Genomic DNA, 17,254 nt, shown 5'->3' on the forward strand with positions numbered 1-17,254 from the left:
CTTAGGTGTCTGTGTAACGTCCTAAGTCTGTGACTTTATTATGGCTTAGCTGGTTTAGGTCTGTGGGTTGTTGGACACAGAACCTCTCTGATTTACTTCTAAATCTTTACCGTCTGGTTTTGTGAAGGTGGCAGCGTGTGTTGGAAAATATTATGCAGTCTGTACGGTGAAACATACAGCACGTTACACAGTATAACAGACGGCACCACACAGAGTAGACAGAGTAGGTAGCTGCGTCAGCAGGCGCAGGCTGCAACAGAGAAGGCTCCACAGCCGAAACGTTGTTTCCTTTCTTCTCTTTTCAGCATGGAATAAACCTCTACTTGTTAAAGTGTTGACAGTGCATTACAAAACTGTACATAATAAATAGTGATAGAGTGGTAGAGAGTGATAGAGTGGTAGAGAGAACAAGAATAGATGGTAGAGCAAGTCAAAAGTGCAGACTGCAGAGGTGCATTGAGCCCTGAGGCACTGCAGTTAGCTGTGAAGGATGCGCACTGCCGCAATGGAAGAAGCTGTTCTTGAGCCTAGTGCTCCGCGCGTTAACCAGAGCGCAGGGGGGAGAACAGCTTGTGGCCGGGATGGCGGGGATCCCGAATGATGCATCGGGCTTTATTGCCACAGCGGATGGTGTGAATCTCGCCAACTGATCCTTCAGACCTCTGCGCCATCGCCACAGCCCTTTGTGGAGAGACCTTGTCACACATGGTAGTATTGCAGAACCTCACAGCGATATAAAACAAGGAGGGGTTCTGGGCTCTGGATCAGAAGGTTGTGGGTTCAAATCCCCCAGTGACAAGCTGCTGCTGTACCTTTGAGAAAGGGGCTTCACTCAGATTGACTTACTAGTTGAAGAAAGGATTAGGTCTGAGTTTTTCCAACAAGATTTAACATGTACCACTAATACATTTTAAACTGTATTTACGCAGAGACCAGGGTGGAAGCTGATGTGCTAAAAGAGCTAAACTTGGCCCTGGTGGCACCAGTATAGTTAAGCTAAAAGAGATGGAGCAAACTAAGACAAATGCAGTAAACGTAGGAGCATTTTATAGGACATGATGTATTTCTGCCTCCTCCAATCATACAATGATTAATTCGGTCAAGGGTAAAACAAACAATGGGGAAGAAATAAAACATAAAAATAACTGTTTAATGATATTTCTTTGTACTTCATTTATGGCTTTTTTACATTGGCCAATAAAGACCTAAAACAAAGCTTTTAGACAAGAGCAATAAGCAAACGCCAAGGTCTCATGTGGTTGAATTTGCCCTGCGGAACTGTACCCCTGCTTCATCTGTCCCAGTGCTGAAAGCGCAGTGACGTGTCTGTTTCAGCCTTGCGGGGGATCTGAAACAGCACAGCTCCTGGATTGTTTCCTGCATGGTTATCTGCACTTGAAATGAGCATTCAAGCACGTCATGTCTGTGGGCCGGCGAAGTGTCTGCTCAGCGGTGTCCCTTTCTATTACACCCCGGCAATCTCTAGATGACTCGGCAGTCTTGCTTCGATTCCCCATTCCGTTCGGATTTTACTGTCCGCAGGTATTTCGCGTTTCTAAAAATACCCAGACTGGGGCACGGAAGCTGACTCATAAAGACGATGCCGTGGAGCTCACTATACGCTTTGAGGCGCTCCTGTGTTGAGCCTTCCTGTGATGTTTGAAATTTCGCTAACACGTACCATCCCTCACCTAACATTCTTATCTGGGTATCGTTTGACAGGAAGCGTGACGCTGCAGTCAAACGTTCTGTGAACCACCTTACAGAGATCATTGATAAGACTTTCAGTTTACAGTTGGCGTTAGGATGTGGCATTAGCCTTTTCCAGTTATGCCTGCAAGCTGCGACCTTGCTGATGGCACTGTCTGAGACACCGGGCCTCTTAGTCGCGTCACGGATTGGGAAGTCATCGCTCTCGTCGGGAAAGCGTTCAAGGTAATATGAAAGACGCAAAAATTAAGTACAGGCTGTTGGGGAGCAGTCACAACAGAAACCCAGGTTTCCGTAATGAAGTTCTGCGCTACATTAGCATTGTTCCATGGTGCAAAAAGAAAGAAGGGTATGAAAGAGTGAAAGAAAGGGGGCGCTGATTGGAAACCTTCCATTTCATAGTAAACTGCATGTAGACAATCAGCAGTCTAGACTGCAGTATAGATTGCATGCAGAGCTATTGGCAGGGAGACATTTTCACAAGTGGTTGCATTGTTGGTCTTCGCAAAGCTATTGCAGTAGCAGGGCACGGACATACCTAAATAAGACTGCTGCTGGTTCTCCATTCTATCGATATCATTATTTTCAGCAGACTAAATAATGTGCCTGCTAATAATAATGACACTTATTGAGTGAGCGAAAAATCATGTCAGATGAACTGTGGCTTGTCAGTCTTCCTTGCAATGATATTCACCCCGCCGCAGAACCGGGCGCATTAACGTATATTGTCTTGGAAACTCCACCAAATTTCCTGTGAGGACTCGTAGCTCCCTAAAAAAAGAAGTTGTATATTCCTGAGGCTTATTAAATCAAAAACTTGCATATCACGCGCATGTAAGCTGAGACCTTCCCACGCTTGGATCGGGTCCCTTTGTAGTCTTCTCTGCTCAAGATTGAAGAGTTTCAGTTCTTTCAGCCGGTCAGTGTAGGACTTTCCCTGAAGCACCAAATGCATCTGGACTGAATCGTGATTAGCAGTGTCTTTTCTTTAACGTGGTGACCAAAATTGTACAAGCGATTATAAAGGAGGCCTTACTAGTGCCTTATGCAATTTTTACCTAACATTCCTAGATTTAAATTCTCCGTTAACTATATAGCTGAAGTATTTGTTTGCCTTTTTAAAATGTAATATGTAAAGATGTAAATACTGTATGTCCACATTTGCGTTTTTCAGGAGAGAAGCAGAAAAATGCGAATTGTCTCCCAAATGTGGATTTTTCTCTTTAAAGCTCGCATAAACTTGAATGTTTAATTACTAGTTGAAGCCAAATTCGGAGTCCTTCTCTTCTGATTATGCCGCCTTTTTAAATGTTTCAGCAGCCAGAGTAAAACGGTATAGCTTTTAAATCTTGTGTAATGCTAGCTCTTTCTGCGCTTTATACAGTTTTAAGGATTCCCGTTTAAAAAACGGAAAGAAAGGAATGTCCTACAGATCCCATCTCGGTCCCTGTTTTTGGATTCCGAGTAGTCCAGCAGTTTTGTCGTGGTGGCCCAGAGCTCTGCAGTGAAGTGAAACACGCTTGAAGTCCCTCAGGTAACATATGGCGTGGATCTGGCTCCTAATCCAGGCTTACACTTCAGCGTCTGTCCCAGTACTCCCGAAGATGGGCTACAGACCGTCGGCCATGTCATGTAATTTGGATTAATGGCCGCAAAGACGGGGAGAAATGCCAGGCCGTGCGTTTACCTCTCCACTTTGATTGAATTACTTGCTCGGACCCTTTCTCCAGCTCAGACCGCGCACTCCCTGTTAACGATGTGCTGGTTCTGGCCGGAAGAAATGGAGGCGAAACCCTTCTTTTTGCACTTCACTTTTTTGTCTGTGAAACTTTCCTTAAAAAATAAGCTGGTGTGTCTGGTCGAAGATCTCTCCTCCTGTGTGGCTTGCAGAAGGTCCTCTGAGACGCCTCTTCTGGTATGTTTGGCATGGTTTTGGTACTGTATAGTTCTCATTCCTTTGGTATAGTTAATATTCCTTTCTTTTTACGCATTCGTAATGTACTCTTGTAGCACTTCTGTCTGTGAAAATCCAAACCTTACTGCTGTGTGTGTAAATTCGCTCATTTGGGAGCTTCGTGATCCAAAATCCAAGACAGGACATTTTGGTGCTGTTTTTAAAATATGCTATTGAAAGTCTTGATCTGTTCATAGAGCTGTTAAAAACCGTAAAAAAATAAAATAATGTAGAGAGTAAAGTAGAGAATAACCTGAGAAGTTAGATTTTGTAGTAAAGCGCTTTGAGTGGAGTGTCCAGAAAAGAGCTATATGAAGTGTAAGGAATGATTATTAATTAATTTTCTTGTGGATTTTAAAAGTTTTCATTAATTAAAAGATCCGTTTTTATAGTGTCGTAAGTGTGTAAAAAAAACTGACTTGCGTAGTGCAATTGGACTGAACAGTTTTTAGAAATATTTAGATCATGCATGCATACAGTCCATTGTGTCATTTTAATTGCATTGTTTTTGGTATTGAACTACGTGAAGAAAACTAAATGATCCTTCTTCACTCTCTGGGAAACTAGGATGTCCTTTGGCTATCATGTGGTAATTGCATGAAGAATAACAGGTAGAAGAATATTTCCATCTCTTTGCTTTTAATATCTTTTAATTCTGCTGGTTCAATACATCATTGTGACTCATGAAGAAGATTGCAGGGGTTGCTTGTAACGACTGACACATCTGTGAAAAGAACTGTATATTTATTGGTCGTTTCAAAAGACGAGGCTGTTCTGGAAAATGTTGGCGTTGGATTATTGCTCCACTTAAAGACACAAAGGCACAGTAATCTTTGTGCACTGCAAAGAGGCTAATGCTGCTTGACCCATTAAGAAAGTCCATTGACATTAAACCAGCTTCATGCCTGTTAATGAGGAATGATATGTTTGTTTGTTTATCTGTCAGAGTAGGTGAACTAGCAAATTTGTGATAGTATCTAGTATTTGGGTTCTGTGGGTTTATGAATTTCATAAAAGAGAACTAAAATTGCAGAGTGGAAGTTGTTATAAAGTGATTATACTACTGTGGAAACGCTGCTTCTTTCTTCCAGTGAAAAGCTTAGGTTGTGGGGCTACATGTCAGTGACAAATGGAACCACAGCTTCTCACTGGCTCTGAAGTGTGACCTATGATGAACAGCTAAAACAACTTTTGGTAAAAAGGGCAGAGCGATGAATCGTGTATGTTTGGCTGTGCTAAATTTTCTTCAGTGATCTCGCCGTTTGCCTTGACGAATGTTTTATGCATTCCTGGAATATTTTCTTGAGGATAAAATACAAGGATGTATTGAAATAGAAAGGAAGTCGTGTCTCGAAGAACAAGAGATTGTGAGACGCGTTGTCAGACCGATGTCCGCCAGGCTGGGGGCTGGCCGGCGGAGTCGGGAACAGTGATGGTACACGAGAGAAAAAACAATAGTCCAGAATTGGAATGCTTTCAGTTTTTCATGTTATCTAGCTGTGTGTTTTTGGATCACACACACAAAAAAAAAATTCTTCTGCTTTCTCTCACCCCCCAATAAGCAACCGCTTCATTTCCTAAGTTGGGTTCACATGAAAAAAAGAAATCGCTTCTGCATTCTGTGCTTACGTTTCCTTTTTTTCTAAGGTTGCACATTAAAGCTCAACCAAAAGCTCCGAAAATTACCCCTCTAAATTATCCAGCATTCATGGAAAACAATAATAATTTTATCATTTTTTACTCCTGCGTTGTGCCTGTGTATTCCTTCCATACCCACCCAGTTTAGAGTCACCAGTTGCTCATGGCAGTGGGTCCTGGACCCTCAAGACCAGACGGGATCTCACAGCCTGTCTTCCCACGATGCCCTTCATCTCTTGGCCCTCGGCGGGCTCCTGGAGGGGCAGCGTTGCCCTCGGTGATGCCACTGCAGTCATGCAGGGCCCCCGGGGGCAGCAGGGGTCGCTGTTTCCCTGAGAGCCCCGGTGAACTACATCGCACCCCATCCCCGCCAACACGCACACGCTGGATCCCCACCGCTCGTGTCAGCCTGTCAGCCTCCCGGGCTTCTTTCAGAAAGACCTGTGCAGTTCATGCCTCTCTCAAGCCATAGTTTTATGGATTGAAGTACAAAAGAATGGAGGCCATTTGGCTCATCGGTGCTCCCACATCCCCTCCGAGGAAAGAAGTTTCCATCTGCGTCCTCTAGTTCTCGTTTCACTGCTGGTTCTGAAGAAACCTGCTGGGTTTACTTTCTCAGTGTCTTTTGAATACTCGTCTCGGTTCTCCTCCTTGCCTTCTCTTTTCAAAACTCCGACAGTTCAATTCTCTCAGCCTCTGCGGGTTAAGGGATTTGGCAAGGATGTATCACTTCTGTATTCTATCAGTTTTTTGTGTTAAGCCAGCAAAATGTCCCTTAAGTCCCAAAATGCGTATTTTTTTTGTCATTTTCTGGACTGTTTCCAGAGCAACAATAGCTTTTCTATGTTTTCTATGAAGTGGTGATCACTTTATACAGTAAAGGAACAAGTAATAGGTTTATTCCACGCTGAAAAAAAGAAGAAAGAAAACGCAACGTTTCAGCCGTGGAGCCTTCCTCAGGTGTATTTCACACCTTCACACCTGAAGAAGGCTCCACGGCTGAAACGTTGTGTTTTCTTTCTTCTTTTTTTCAGCGTGGAATAAACCAATTACTTGTTCCTTTGCAGCCTACGCATGCTGACGCAGCTCCCCACCTGAACTTTATACAGTAGGTCATTTAGAAATTGTACACCGTCTTCTAAACGAGGCCTGACTAGTACATCGTCCATAAAGCATGGCACTTTGTTCACAGTAAGTGCAGTTGTGTTATGATATTATTCAGAGGCAGAAGTATATTTTTCTGTCTCCAGCATCCCTTACAGCCTCTTCTCTTTCTCGCGGTGAAGGAAATCCTTTCACTCTGCACGGGAAGTTTCAGAACAAATCCTGCGAGGCCAATTTGCAGAATTCGTGGAGCAGCAGTTTTAGCAAAATGCCTACAGCTACAGAATCAATCCCTAGATCACTTCACCAGGCTTTCGCTGCTCTCCTGGAGGAATAGCTCATTTGGGCCGCGGCGTGTTTTTCCCCTTGTGGAGGGGGAGGGCTTGTCGCGTCGGGCTGTCCGCCAGGGCTGTGAAGTCCAGAGGAGCTGCGGGGCCAGGCTAGCCATGCGTGTGCCGGGTCTCCGGGCTGGGGAGCTGCCTTCGCCTGCCGCGGCCGTGCCTGGCTGGAGGAGGAGGAGCCGGCTGCAGGCGAGGGGATGTTCCCTGGCTCGCAGGGCCGAGCGGCAGGCCGCGGCGGCCTTTGGGCCGATCTACAGGGCGGTGCTCAGGGTGAGTGTCCTCGCTGCCGGCGCCGCGGGGCAGGGCCGCCGGCCGGTCGCGTTTAGGGTTCGAGGGGGGGGGGAGAGCACGGCCACCCGGGGGCCTGAAACCAAGGTGTTCACGTTCCGTCAACGAGGCCGAGCCTGAACGTCGCCTCTGGATTGTGGGGAATTTGGGGTTTTCGAGGTCCGCTGCCAAAAACAAGAAGTAACTCTTCCCCTCGTTTGTGGGGAAGCGTTGAGCATCCTCTGTAAGGGAGGAGGAAGAGGGATGTCAGCACGGTTGGGATTTGGGAAAGGAGAGAGAATCCATCGCAGTCGGGGATTAAAGTGTCACCCTCCAGAATCCTGAAGATTAGATCTCATTAGTTTTCCCACGTCTGCGGCAGGTTTTAGCCTTCTATGACTTAATAGCTGTGAGCAATTTATCATCCTTGAGGGCCCGGCTGAAAATCCCGAGAATATTACCTTCCAGTAGTCCTCCAGACTTTTGTAACCGTTAGTGTTTCAGCTGATGCTTTAGCACCTCACCATAGGACCAACTGATAGGCTTTGCTCAGCTGTCCTGTTAAGGGTGTAAATGCATTTTGCCATGTTAAAGGTTACATTTAAAGTTTCATATTGCTTAAACAGCAAGAGGTGAAATATCGGTAAGGGTTGAAGAATCTTCAGCACAAAACACAGTGCAATGGAGAATTTCTTGCACAGCCAATTAGATGTCGTGACTGTGAAGTTTGCTGGACCATTGCTTGGATTTGTTGGTAATGCAGGATGGCTTATCAGATCATTTTCACCTTTTAAAGATGGTACCAAAAATCGGTGCTTCAGAAACAGCCTTATACTGAGCTCGTTTAGGACTTAAAAAATAATTGTACACCACTGTACGTCTAAATCCTTTGCAATCAGATCTTTAAAAGGGCAGTATGGTTAGCTTTCTTTATTTTGTGACCTATTCTACTTCTGGGATTTTTTGCAGGCACATCGGTGCCTTATGTAATATCTGCTGGAACTGGAGCTCACTGCTTGAAGTGACAGCATAAGCTGCTTCTAATTAATGCTCATTAGGAGCTACTGCAGCCCACAGTGGTAGTGGGTGGTCCCATCTGTGCTGGCAAATTTTACAGGCATTGCATAAAAATACCTCGGTTTGCATTGCTGTTTCCACAGGTGATCAGGCCGTGTTATTTAACATTGCACTGTGTGGCCTTTTCATTTACTTGATATATAGAAGACGATAAAACTGCTTTTGCAATGCAGTTATTTGTGAATGTCTTTTTCCATGTAATTACGATTATTTATAAATGCCATTATTTAACAACGGCATTCCCCTCTCCTCTGGGGCTGGGAATGCTTTGAAACAGCTGTTGGCCTGACTAGAACTACTTCAGTAGCAGGGGTGAGAATTTTCTTTCTATGTTAACAAGTGTAGTTTTCCAGGGCTGCTGTGTGTGTGTGCCTGTTTATCCCCAAGTATACTGTCTTCAACATCAGTCTCTACAGAAGCCACATAGAGGACCGATAAACCACTGGCTCCAGGCAGACCATTGTAATGGTCCCATATTTATGTGATGTGTTGTATTATACCCAAATTATATGACTGGCCTTTTTATAACGGACTATTTAATCTGTCAGGGCCTGCACTAAATCATGTTCAGCTGTGCACTGAATTAACCACCCATTTCAGCATGTGCTGTATGCTGAGATGGTAATTTACTGGGAAGTTCAGGAATAAACCAAGACTGTGGACAATAAGGAATTTTTATTTCTTTTTCTTGAAAAGGAACCCTGTTATTATACATTCCTTTTAAGAAACTGTAAAACTGTGTGGTTGTAAAACGGTTCTCTTTTTTTTGTTGTTGTTCTATTTGCCCTGCACTAAAACACTGAAAATTGTTGTTGCATGTGTACGTACACTATACACATTTCACGCGTGCAAATGTTGATTTTGTATTGCACCACACACGCTGGGTGAGGCTGATATGTGCGTCCCTGGCCAACACAACAGCCGATCTCTGATGTCTGCTGCTGTCTGTTTTAGAAGCTGAAAATGGGCAGAAAAAGCCATTTTCTCAAGGGCAGGTACTTCAACAACCTCTTCAGTTGAAACATCAGCCTGTGCAAAACGTTTGCAGTGGGTTGGGCTTCGGTAGAGCGCTGCTCGGTTTGGTCACCTTTTCGCTGATTAAATCCAGAAATCCGCCACGATGTGAGGGGAGCCCTGCTGCGCGCGCCGTGTGATTGCGCCCCGGCAGCGGCCGGAGTTCGTGCAGTTTCAGGTCGCGTCTTCGTGCTCTGGGCGCGGGCCCGTTGGTCCTGTGGCCCACGAAAGTGAAGTCCCCTGTCCGGTCTGTCGTGCAGAGCGTGGAGACGGTGTGCTCGCTGTACCACAGCTTCCAGGACGGCCCGGGGGGAGCGATGGACGGAACCAGAGACGCGAGCGAGCCGGCACTGAGGCCCTGCCCGAGACACATGTCCGCCACCGAGCGGCTGCGAAAGGTCATCCAGGAGCTGGTGGACACCGAGAAGTCCTACGTGAAGGTACCTGGCATATTTAATCTGGCTCTGTTGTCGTTTTAACATTGAAAAGCACAGTTTCAATGATGTTCTACAGCAATGATTCGCCACCGTGTGCAAGAGTCCGCTTCCGTTCTTTAAAAACTGATTCAAATGCATGGTCTTTGTGGCCCCAGTAACACTTTTGGTGCTCAGTTTGGATCATTCTGCAGCTTGCGTTAGCACGGTGCCGTTTTGTGTTTTTGAAAAGGGCGGGAAGGTGCACCCCGCTTTCTGAGGAAGGATGGAAAAGCTCCGGTGTTCGTCTGTGCGTCCCTTTGTCCATTTCAGCACATTCTGAATAAGGACACCGGCCCAATGAGAAACATCCGAGCAATACACAAGGATTATGTGGGGATTCTGGGAAAGCCTTCTGATTAAAATAGGCTATTCCTCAGGCATAATCTTATTAAATGGGGTGCGTGCCACTCTTCGCTGTGTTCAGGCATTTGTTCTGAGCTGGCGGTGACCTTGCTTCATTTCCAGTTTGTGATTTCCACCTTTCTCGGTCCACAGGATCTCACCTGCCTCTTTGAAATCTACTTGAAGCCACTACAAAATGAGACATTCCTCACACAGGACGAGGTAAGAGGTCACAAGGCCAGGATACTTGCTCCGTGGTTAGCTGCGAGAGGTTACTGCACAGAGCGAGAGGGTTGGATGTCACTTAGCCTGGATGGACTTGGGCACACAGATGCTGGGTATTTTCCTAATTGTTTTTGCATTCGCACAAAAACTCACTGGAACTTTCTCTGCATGTGCACAAGCAAGCAGCTATTTATAGAAGCTGTAGATAAGACATTTTACGTATTCATGACTAAATTGTGAAGTACGTAAAGAAATACAATGCTGAACTCCAGTGAGATAATGTTACCGTAGTGCAGCTGTGATGCTGAATATGGTGGAGTGAGTAGGGGATCCTTTGGCTGCCTGGGCACATTAACACTGCAGGAGCTGTGCCAGTGCTCTGGATGGCCCTTAAGCTCAAGGCTTTGGACTCTGGACTCCCCCTTCAGAAAACAATGACATCCAGGCAACATATAATTCAGTGCAGTGATTGTGTGTGTGTGTGTTTTTCCTCCAAGTCACAAGCATTGCACGTTTGTGCTGAGTGAGGCTGAATAAGAATTAGTAGTATCCAGCTCGAACATCAGAAATAATTGCTGTTTTGTAACGGCTGGAACAGAGGTTTTAAAAACACGTTATACTGTACGCCTCAGTTAGATTATTTTTTTTAGATAAATAAATATCTAACATGTTTTTGTTGATTGTGTTCCCTGCGAGGACAGACAAAGATCTGAAGTTTCCACAGAAACGACTTTTGCTCTTCAAATTAACTACGTGAAGGAATTCATCTAAGTCTTGTTTTCAGCTTGTAACTTCTGAATGGAGATGCTTAATATCTGCGTTTTTTTTTTGCTGTGTGCTGTTCCTTCAGATGGAGTCCCTTTTCGGCAGCCTTCCCGAGATGCTTGATTTCCAGAAGGTTTTCCTGCAGACATTAGAAGAGAGGATCTCCTCATCCCCTGATTTCAGCACTTTGGAAACTCCATTACAGTTCAAAGTAAATCCGCCTTCCAAAGTTTTTTTCACACTGTTTTCGCGTTGGGAAATTTTTTCCATGTCTACGGGAGTCTTCAAGCTGTGAAGTTTGAACGTGGCGTTTATGGTACAGGGGCAGGGCAATCTGGATTTCTAAAAATAAGGCAAATGACTAGTCCGTGAGGATGCCAAAGAATGAAACCTTCCAAAGCCTGCCTTCCTAATATCAGCGATGTCCTCTGGTGTGACAGGCCTGATGGTATTCACTAGAGCAGTGGTTCTCGAACTTTTTAGACCAAGTACCACCCCTAATCCAACCAAAGCATCCAAAGTCATCATCTCTTAGGAACCCCAGAAATTCTCAATGACCAACATGAACGCAGGTGCACACACACTCACACATACATACTGTATAATAAATATTATAATAATAAACTTTATTTGATATAGCGCCTTTAAAGGTGGCTTCTCAAAGTGATTTACAGAAAAAAACAGTAACAACAACAAATAAAAATGATAAAAAAGCACCATTTCAGTGAGAGGGGTGAGCCTGTTTAGTCGAGCAAAGCCAATGTGAATTATTTTTTTGAGCCTTGATGCAATGCACAACAGAGTCTAACAGATTTTAAATCGTCAGGCATTTTCTTGATGGCAAAGCTCTCGCGGTGAATGTTGCAATGCGTCCATTCATTTCTGGAGCAACCTCTCTAGTTCGTGCAGCTACACCGCTGTGTCGGCTTGTCATCGCTCTAGCGCTGTCGGTACAAACTCAGACGCATTTTATCCAGTCGAGGCCATTCTCTTCGATAAATTCATTCAGAAGCTGAAATACGTGCTCTCCTGTAGTTCCTGTTGGTAGCGGCTTACAGAACAGAAAGTCCTCACGGGACGTACTACAGACTCATCTAATTGCAGTGGAAAAACATCTGCTCATCTTAACACGCTCTGCAACGTACTTTTGATATAATCCTTCATTTCAATAATTCTATGAGTAACTGTGTCTTTCAGGGGGGGCAGCAGGTCGGGCTGTTTAGCAGCTTTTTCTCCACACATAATACGTGTCAGCTCTTTTGCCAACGGTAAATAAGGTTCTTCAAAAATAGTTTGGGGCTTACCTGCTTTAGCAATCCGCAAGCTTGCATTGTTCCGCGTTTCCGTTTTTATTTCCGTATTTTAAGTTTTTATTTCATGTGCGAAACACAGAGACGCTCTGTGTATTTTTCTCAAATGAACCTAGAACAGTTCTTAAATACTTTTCTGTTATCTATCACGCTTTCCTGCGCTCACAAGATTACCAGCATTCACAGCACGTATTTCTATGCATTCCTGTGTTTCAACATTGGCATTGCTCCAAAATCACACACATTCTCCTACCTCCCTATTTGCTGGAGATAGCTTTTGTTTTAAATACAGTTGGTCACTTACGTTCATAGCAAGCATTCCTATAGAGTGGTATAGAATTACAGAGTATCTCTTGTGTCCACTGAAGTATTAGCACGCGCTGTATCGTAGTACGTAGGCTGCGTATTCGACACGTATTAAAACAGAAAATATGAAAACCCGTCTCGATTTTTCAGCGCACACGACACAGTTCCGGGGTCATATGGCGTACCAGCTGGCGGTGCTCCGCGTACCACTGCAGGTACCCGTACCACAGTTTGAGAACCACTGCACTAGAGCCTTCCCAGAGTTACAGTGAGCGCTTCAGGCATCCCAGGAAACATCACCAAGACGCGACCCGGCAGTCTGGGGCTGGCGCTCAGGCCAGCGTCTTTACTGCCGAGTGTGATCCGTGCTTTTAATGGGAGTATTATTGTGTTGTGAAGACGATGTTGCATGTTTCCCTTGTGGCTGAATCCATGAGTGCTTACCATCCACTCCTCCAAGTCAGTTGTTAGACATTAGGTGGGTGCTTTATTCAGAGAAAGCTATGTCAAAGAATTGCAGGGTTTCGTTGAATGCGGATGTAAGGATACTGTACGTATCCAAATGCTAATTCCTTTCAGTGCTCCAAAAATGTCTCCTCCCCCCCCCCCCCCCCCCAAAGATACCAGAACATTCCACAGAATAATATCTTTTAACTGAGGGGATTTTGCTGTGTCTAACACACACTTCTCTGTTTCAGAAACTGTTGTTCTCCCTGGGAGGATCCTTCCTGTACTACGCTGATCATTTCAAGCTCTACAGTGGGTTCTGTGCGAACCACATCAAGGTCCAGAAAGTACTAGAGAGAGGTACTGCCTAAAACCGGACCGGTTCTGTTGTCGCTGTAGGAGCGAAATGGGTTTTCACCGTGGCGGATGTGACTGTGCTATTTTTGAAGAAAAGTTCCATGAGTGTCATGAGTCATATTATAATGTTCAGCAGAAGTATTGTGGTTGGTGGAATTAGTTTGTAAGTAGTGTAGCATAACTTCCTAGTGCTGCTGTAGCCAACATCGCAGTATGGTTGTGTCCTACGGGGACAGCACATTTTCTTCTGCTCAGGTAGCTCCAGGCTGCGACTTCTGTTGTTAGCCTTGTTTGTATTTTGTTTTTTCTCATTTTAGTTGGAACAAATAATGTCACAGAACCCTAAAAAAACATTTAAAGCCTGATTTTCATTCTTCTTGGGTATCCGAACCCAAGATAAACCCATGTATTAGAAGGTTAACATAGGTATGGGGTATCACGGTCCTGGAGTTTCGAGGTTTGTGGAGTGTCTTCTTGGAGTGTGTTACCTTTAAGGATGTGATTATTCATGGCAGCCCATACGCAAACCCCAACATTCAGTATTCCCCTAAACCAATACTGAAACAGTGGACACTAATGAAATGATCAAGCAAAAAGTCTTATGGCATTTCATGTATCTATAAATAGAGCCTAATAGACATTTAACAGTGGTGTGAATAAGTACCTTTGTAGATATTTCATTTAAAAAATGTTTGAAGCATTCAGATGCAGGTTTTTGCAATTGCTTTTGCAAGTTGAAGTGTCTGCCAGACTACGTGTTTGTGATCTTCAGATAAATTGTGTACTAACATACCGCTGAAAAACCTAAGCTAGCATAGATTGAGGGCAAATGCTTTTGACTTGTGCCTGGTCCTGTTTGTCCATTCTCTATCCTTGTAACATTATGCCAAACTGGAAGTTTTGTGGTCATCTTGGGTTTTGGTTTCACCTTTATGTATTTGCTTAGAAAACGGCTTTCAGTCACAGTGATTTAGGAGGTCGGATGAAAATAAACTGCAATATCCCAGGATGCCTTACTTTTTCTCAGAAAAATGTTTAGTCTTTTCATGGGCTGCTGTGCCCTCGTGTGGGTAAAAAGTGTTATGGTTTCAAGCACAGTGTTGACTTTGAGTATCTTATTAGGTTATAAATTGGCTTTTGCTTTTCCTGGGGTTGCTTCAATTTCATACAATTTTTAAAAGAGCAGAACATTTTTTAAAGAGGTTTCATGCCATTTCTAAAGGAGCTTTTTAACTTGTACCAAAGGCATATGCAGACACTTCACCTTTAGAAAAAATAAAACCAATACACAGGGTCGGATCCTGGTGTCCGTAGGCCCCGGGCACTTTCACTCTGCAATGTGCACAAAGAGGGGTAAACGCCAGCTGAATGGCGTCGATTGACATGATGCACTGTAAACTATTCTCATGCTAAACCACTTGACTGATGGAGCGAGTCGAGCGAACATCACTTCCATACTTCTCGTTTCTAGAACAGCCACTAGAGAGCGTGGGATGAGTGATTTGGAGCCCCTAGAGTGGATCGCAAGCATGTTGTTGCAGATCATTTTTCATTAGTCACTACTGTTTCACTCTTTCGTAGGCCCTAGGCTCTGTGCCTGCAGTGTCTAATGGGAAATCCGGCACTACCAATCCGGAGCTTTCTGGAGAACCTGGGAGGAGGAAAAATAATTATTGAAAACGAAACATTTTGCTGTTAGTGCCGTTTTCTCAGTTTTCAAGAGCAGTTCATTTTTTTTTTCAGCGCATAAATAAAAGTGTTGGGCGATTTAATATTTTTGAAATATCACACAGTGCAGCTATATGTGAGCATTTGAATTGGGAATGGTTTAAAGGCCACAAATTCCCGAAATCTAACCCGGGTTTATCCTTGGCATTCCCAGCCAAAACGGACCGGGCCTTCAAGGAATTTCTGGATGCGAAGAACCCAACCAAGCAGCACTCCTCCACCCTGGAGTCGTATCTCATCAAGCCAGTCCAGAGGGTGCTGAAGTACCCCCTGCTTCTGCGAGAGCTCGTCTCCCTGACGGACGGGGACAGCGAGGAGCACTATCACCTCACAGGTACGCGGTTCCGAACCGCGGCGTCCCCACCGAGCTACGTCGTTAAACATGCCCACGCCCTTAAAACCGCGTTTCGCCGTTTCGCCAGACGGGGCTTCCATTTTTTCCCCCGTTTAATGTCTTAGTAAAATAGCGAAAGACCCAGTTCTGCCAGAAATAGTTTTTCGGGTGTAACGGCTGTGGCGAGAAGGAGGCTGTTCCTCATGCCGTTTGTTTCCCGCCGTGCTTGTTTGTAGAAGCGCTGAAGGCCATGGAGAAGGTAGCCAGCCATATAAACGAGATGCAGAAGATCTATGAAGACTACGGGACTGTTTTTGACCAGCTGGTAGCAGAACAAAGTGGAGCTGAAAAAGAGGTATGTATAACGACACCGGAAACCTAGTACCTCCCTGGTCTAGCTATGAGCCAGCGGTGGCTTCCACCTCCTGACCGAATGGTCAGACCCATGTACTGTAGGTCCTGCAAAATCCACTGTCTAAATGGGTACTGAAGTCTCACAGAAGATAAGGGTAAATGTCAATCACTCTTGATAAAAGGATCAGCCCAATTGCTATTAATTTGTGGGTGTGGCGCTACAAACAGTATATGGAGCTAAAAGCATACCTTCACATGGAGAGAAGACAACGATGGTCAGATCTTTTTCTCATTCCCCAGGTCACAGAAATTTCCATGGGAGAATTCCTTATGCATTCCTCTGTGGTTTGGCTGAACCCGTTCCCATCGCTGGGCCGAATGAGAAAGGACCCTGAGCTCACTGTTTTTGGTAAGTTTGCCAACAGAAATGAGCAGACCGGTACTCTCAACACTAGCTGACCTAAGCAACTTCCAAAAGTTAACATTTGAAAAAGTTTCAGTGGGATCCAATTTAGAGATGACATGTTGCGCTTCAGTAATCTTAAGTGTTTATCAATACTTGTATTCTAGTTCTACAGTCCCGAGGTTCATTAAATCAATTGTATATGCAAAATGTGTTATGTATTTGTAGTCTTTCCATTGGAGAAGCTGCCCCTCTTGCTGTTGATGTGCTTTGTACAGTCCAGTTATCGTAAATTTTGAAAGAGCGGAAAAGGATATATTGTTATACCAATATGTAGTACAATAAGATATATGGAAATGGTAAAAATTTAATGCTCTGTTTCTCTCCTCAGTCTTCAAGAAAGCTGTGATATTAGTGTACCGAGAGAGCTGCAAATTAAAAAAGAAGATGGTAAGCCTTCCTGTTCATTGCCTCTCTAAGCTTTCTGGACACTACTGTTACGTTATTTAAAAAAAACATTAAACCCGTTTTTTTTTCCCCTTGCCTTTTCAAAGCACACGAATGCACGTTCGGCGTTCAGCCACGGCGATCTGGATCCCTTCAAGTTCCGGTGGCTCATCCCCCTGTCTGCGCTGCAGGTCCGGCTGGGGAACTCGGCAGGTCAGTGGGGCTCTGCTCACCTGCTTCCGGTGCTGCAGGTCCGGCTGGGGAACTTGGGGGGTCAGTGGGGCTCTGCTCACCTGCTGCTGGTGCTGCAGGTCTGTCTGGTGAACTCGGGGGGTCAGTGGGGCTCTGCTCACCTGCTGCTGGTGCTGCAGGTCCGGCAGGGGAACTCGGGGGGTCAGTGGGGCTCTGCTCACCTGCTGCCAGTGCTGCAGGTCCGGCTGGGGAACTCGGGGGGTCAGTGGGGTCTTCACCTGCTGCCGGTGCCCGGCCAGAGATCCGTCCCTTAGCCTCGTACGTCAGCACACGGTTGCGTCTCTCGAGCGATGTGAAGTGCACTTTCGTTATCAATCATTTATATTCTCTGTGCCTCAGTAATACCTTTCAAAGAGCTTACAATAAAATGCGTTTTATCGGCTTACTTTTGGTTAATGGATTA

The 17,254-nt window shown here is 45.0% G+C and overlaps 1 protein-coding gene across 4 annotated transcripts in view; it reads left to right on the forward strand.

Moving 5' to 3' along the window:
• Nucleotides 1–17,254, forward strand: part of LOC102684046 (TIAM Rac1 associated GEF 2) — a 99,669-nt gene that overhangs the window by 78,126 nt on the left and 4,289 nt on the right. For all 4 annotated transcript variants that reach the window (XM_069196999.1, XM_069197023.1, XM_069197006.1 and 1 more), the window contains 9 exons: nt 9,366–9,545; nt 10,077–10,145; nt 10,999–11,124; nt 13,228–13,336; nt 15,216–15,395; nt 15,632–15,750; nt 16,050–16,158; nt 16,544–16,602; nt 16,707–16,812. In XM_069196999.1, coding sequence (XP_069053100.1) covers nt 9,366–9,545; nt 10,077–10,145; nt 10,999–11,124; nt 13,228–13,336; nt 15,216–15,395; nt 15,632–15,750; nt 16,050–16,158; nt 16,544–16,602; nt 16,707–16,812 — 1,057 coding nt within the window. The remainder of the gene's footprint in view (nt 1–9,365; nt 9,546–10,076; nt 10,146–10,998; nt 11,125–13,227; nt 13,337–15,215; nt 15,396–15,631; nt 15,751–16,049; nt 16,159–16,543; nt 16,603–16,706; nt 16,813–17,254) is intronic.

Source organism: Lepisosteus oculatus, chromosome 2 (genome assembly GCF_040954835.1).
Source record: "Lepisosteus oculatus isolate fLepOcu1 chromosome 2, fLepOcu1.hap2, whole genome shotgun sequence".
NCBI classification, from domain to species: Eukaryota; Metazoa; Chordata; class Actinopteri; order Semionotiformes; family Lepisosteidae; genus Lepisosteus; species Lepisosteus oculatus.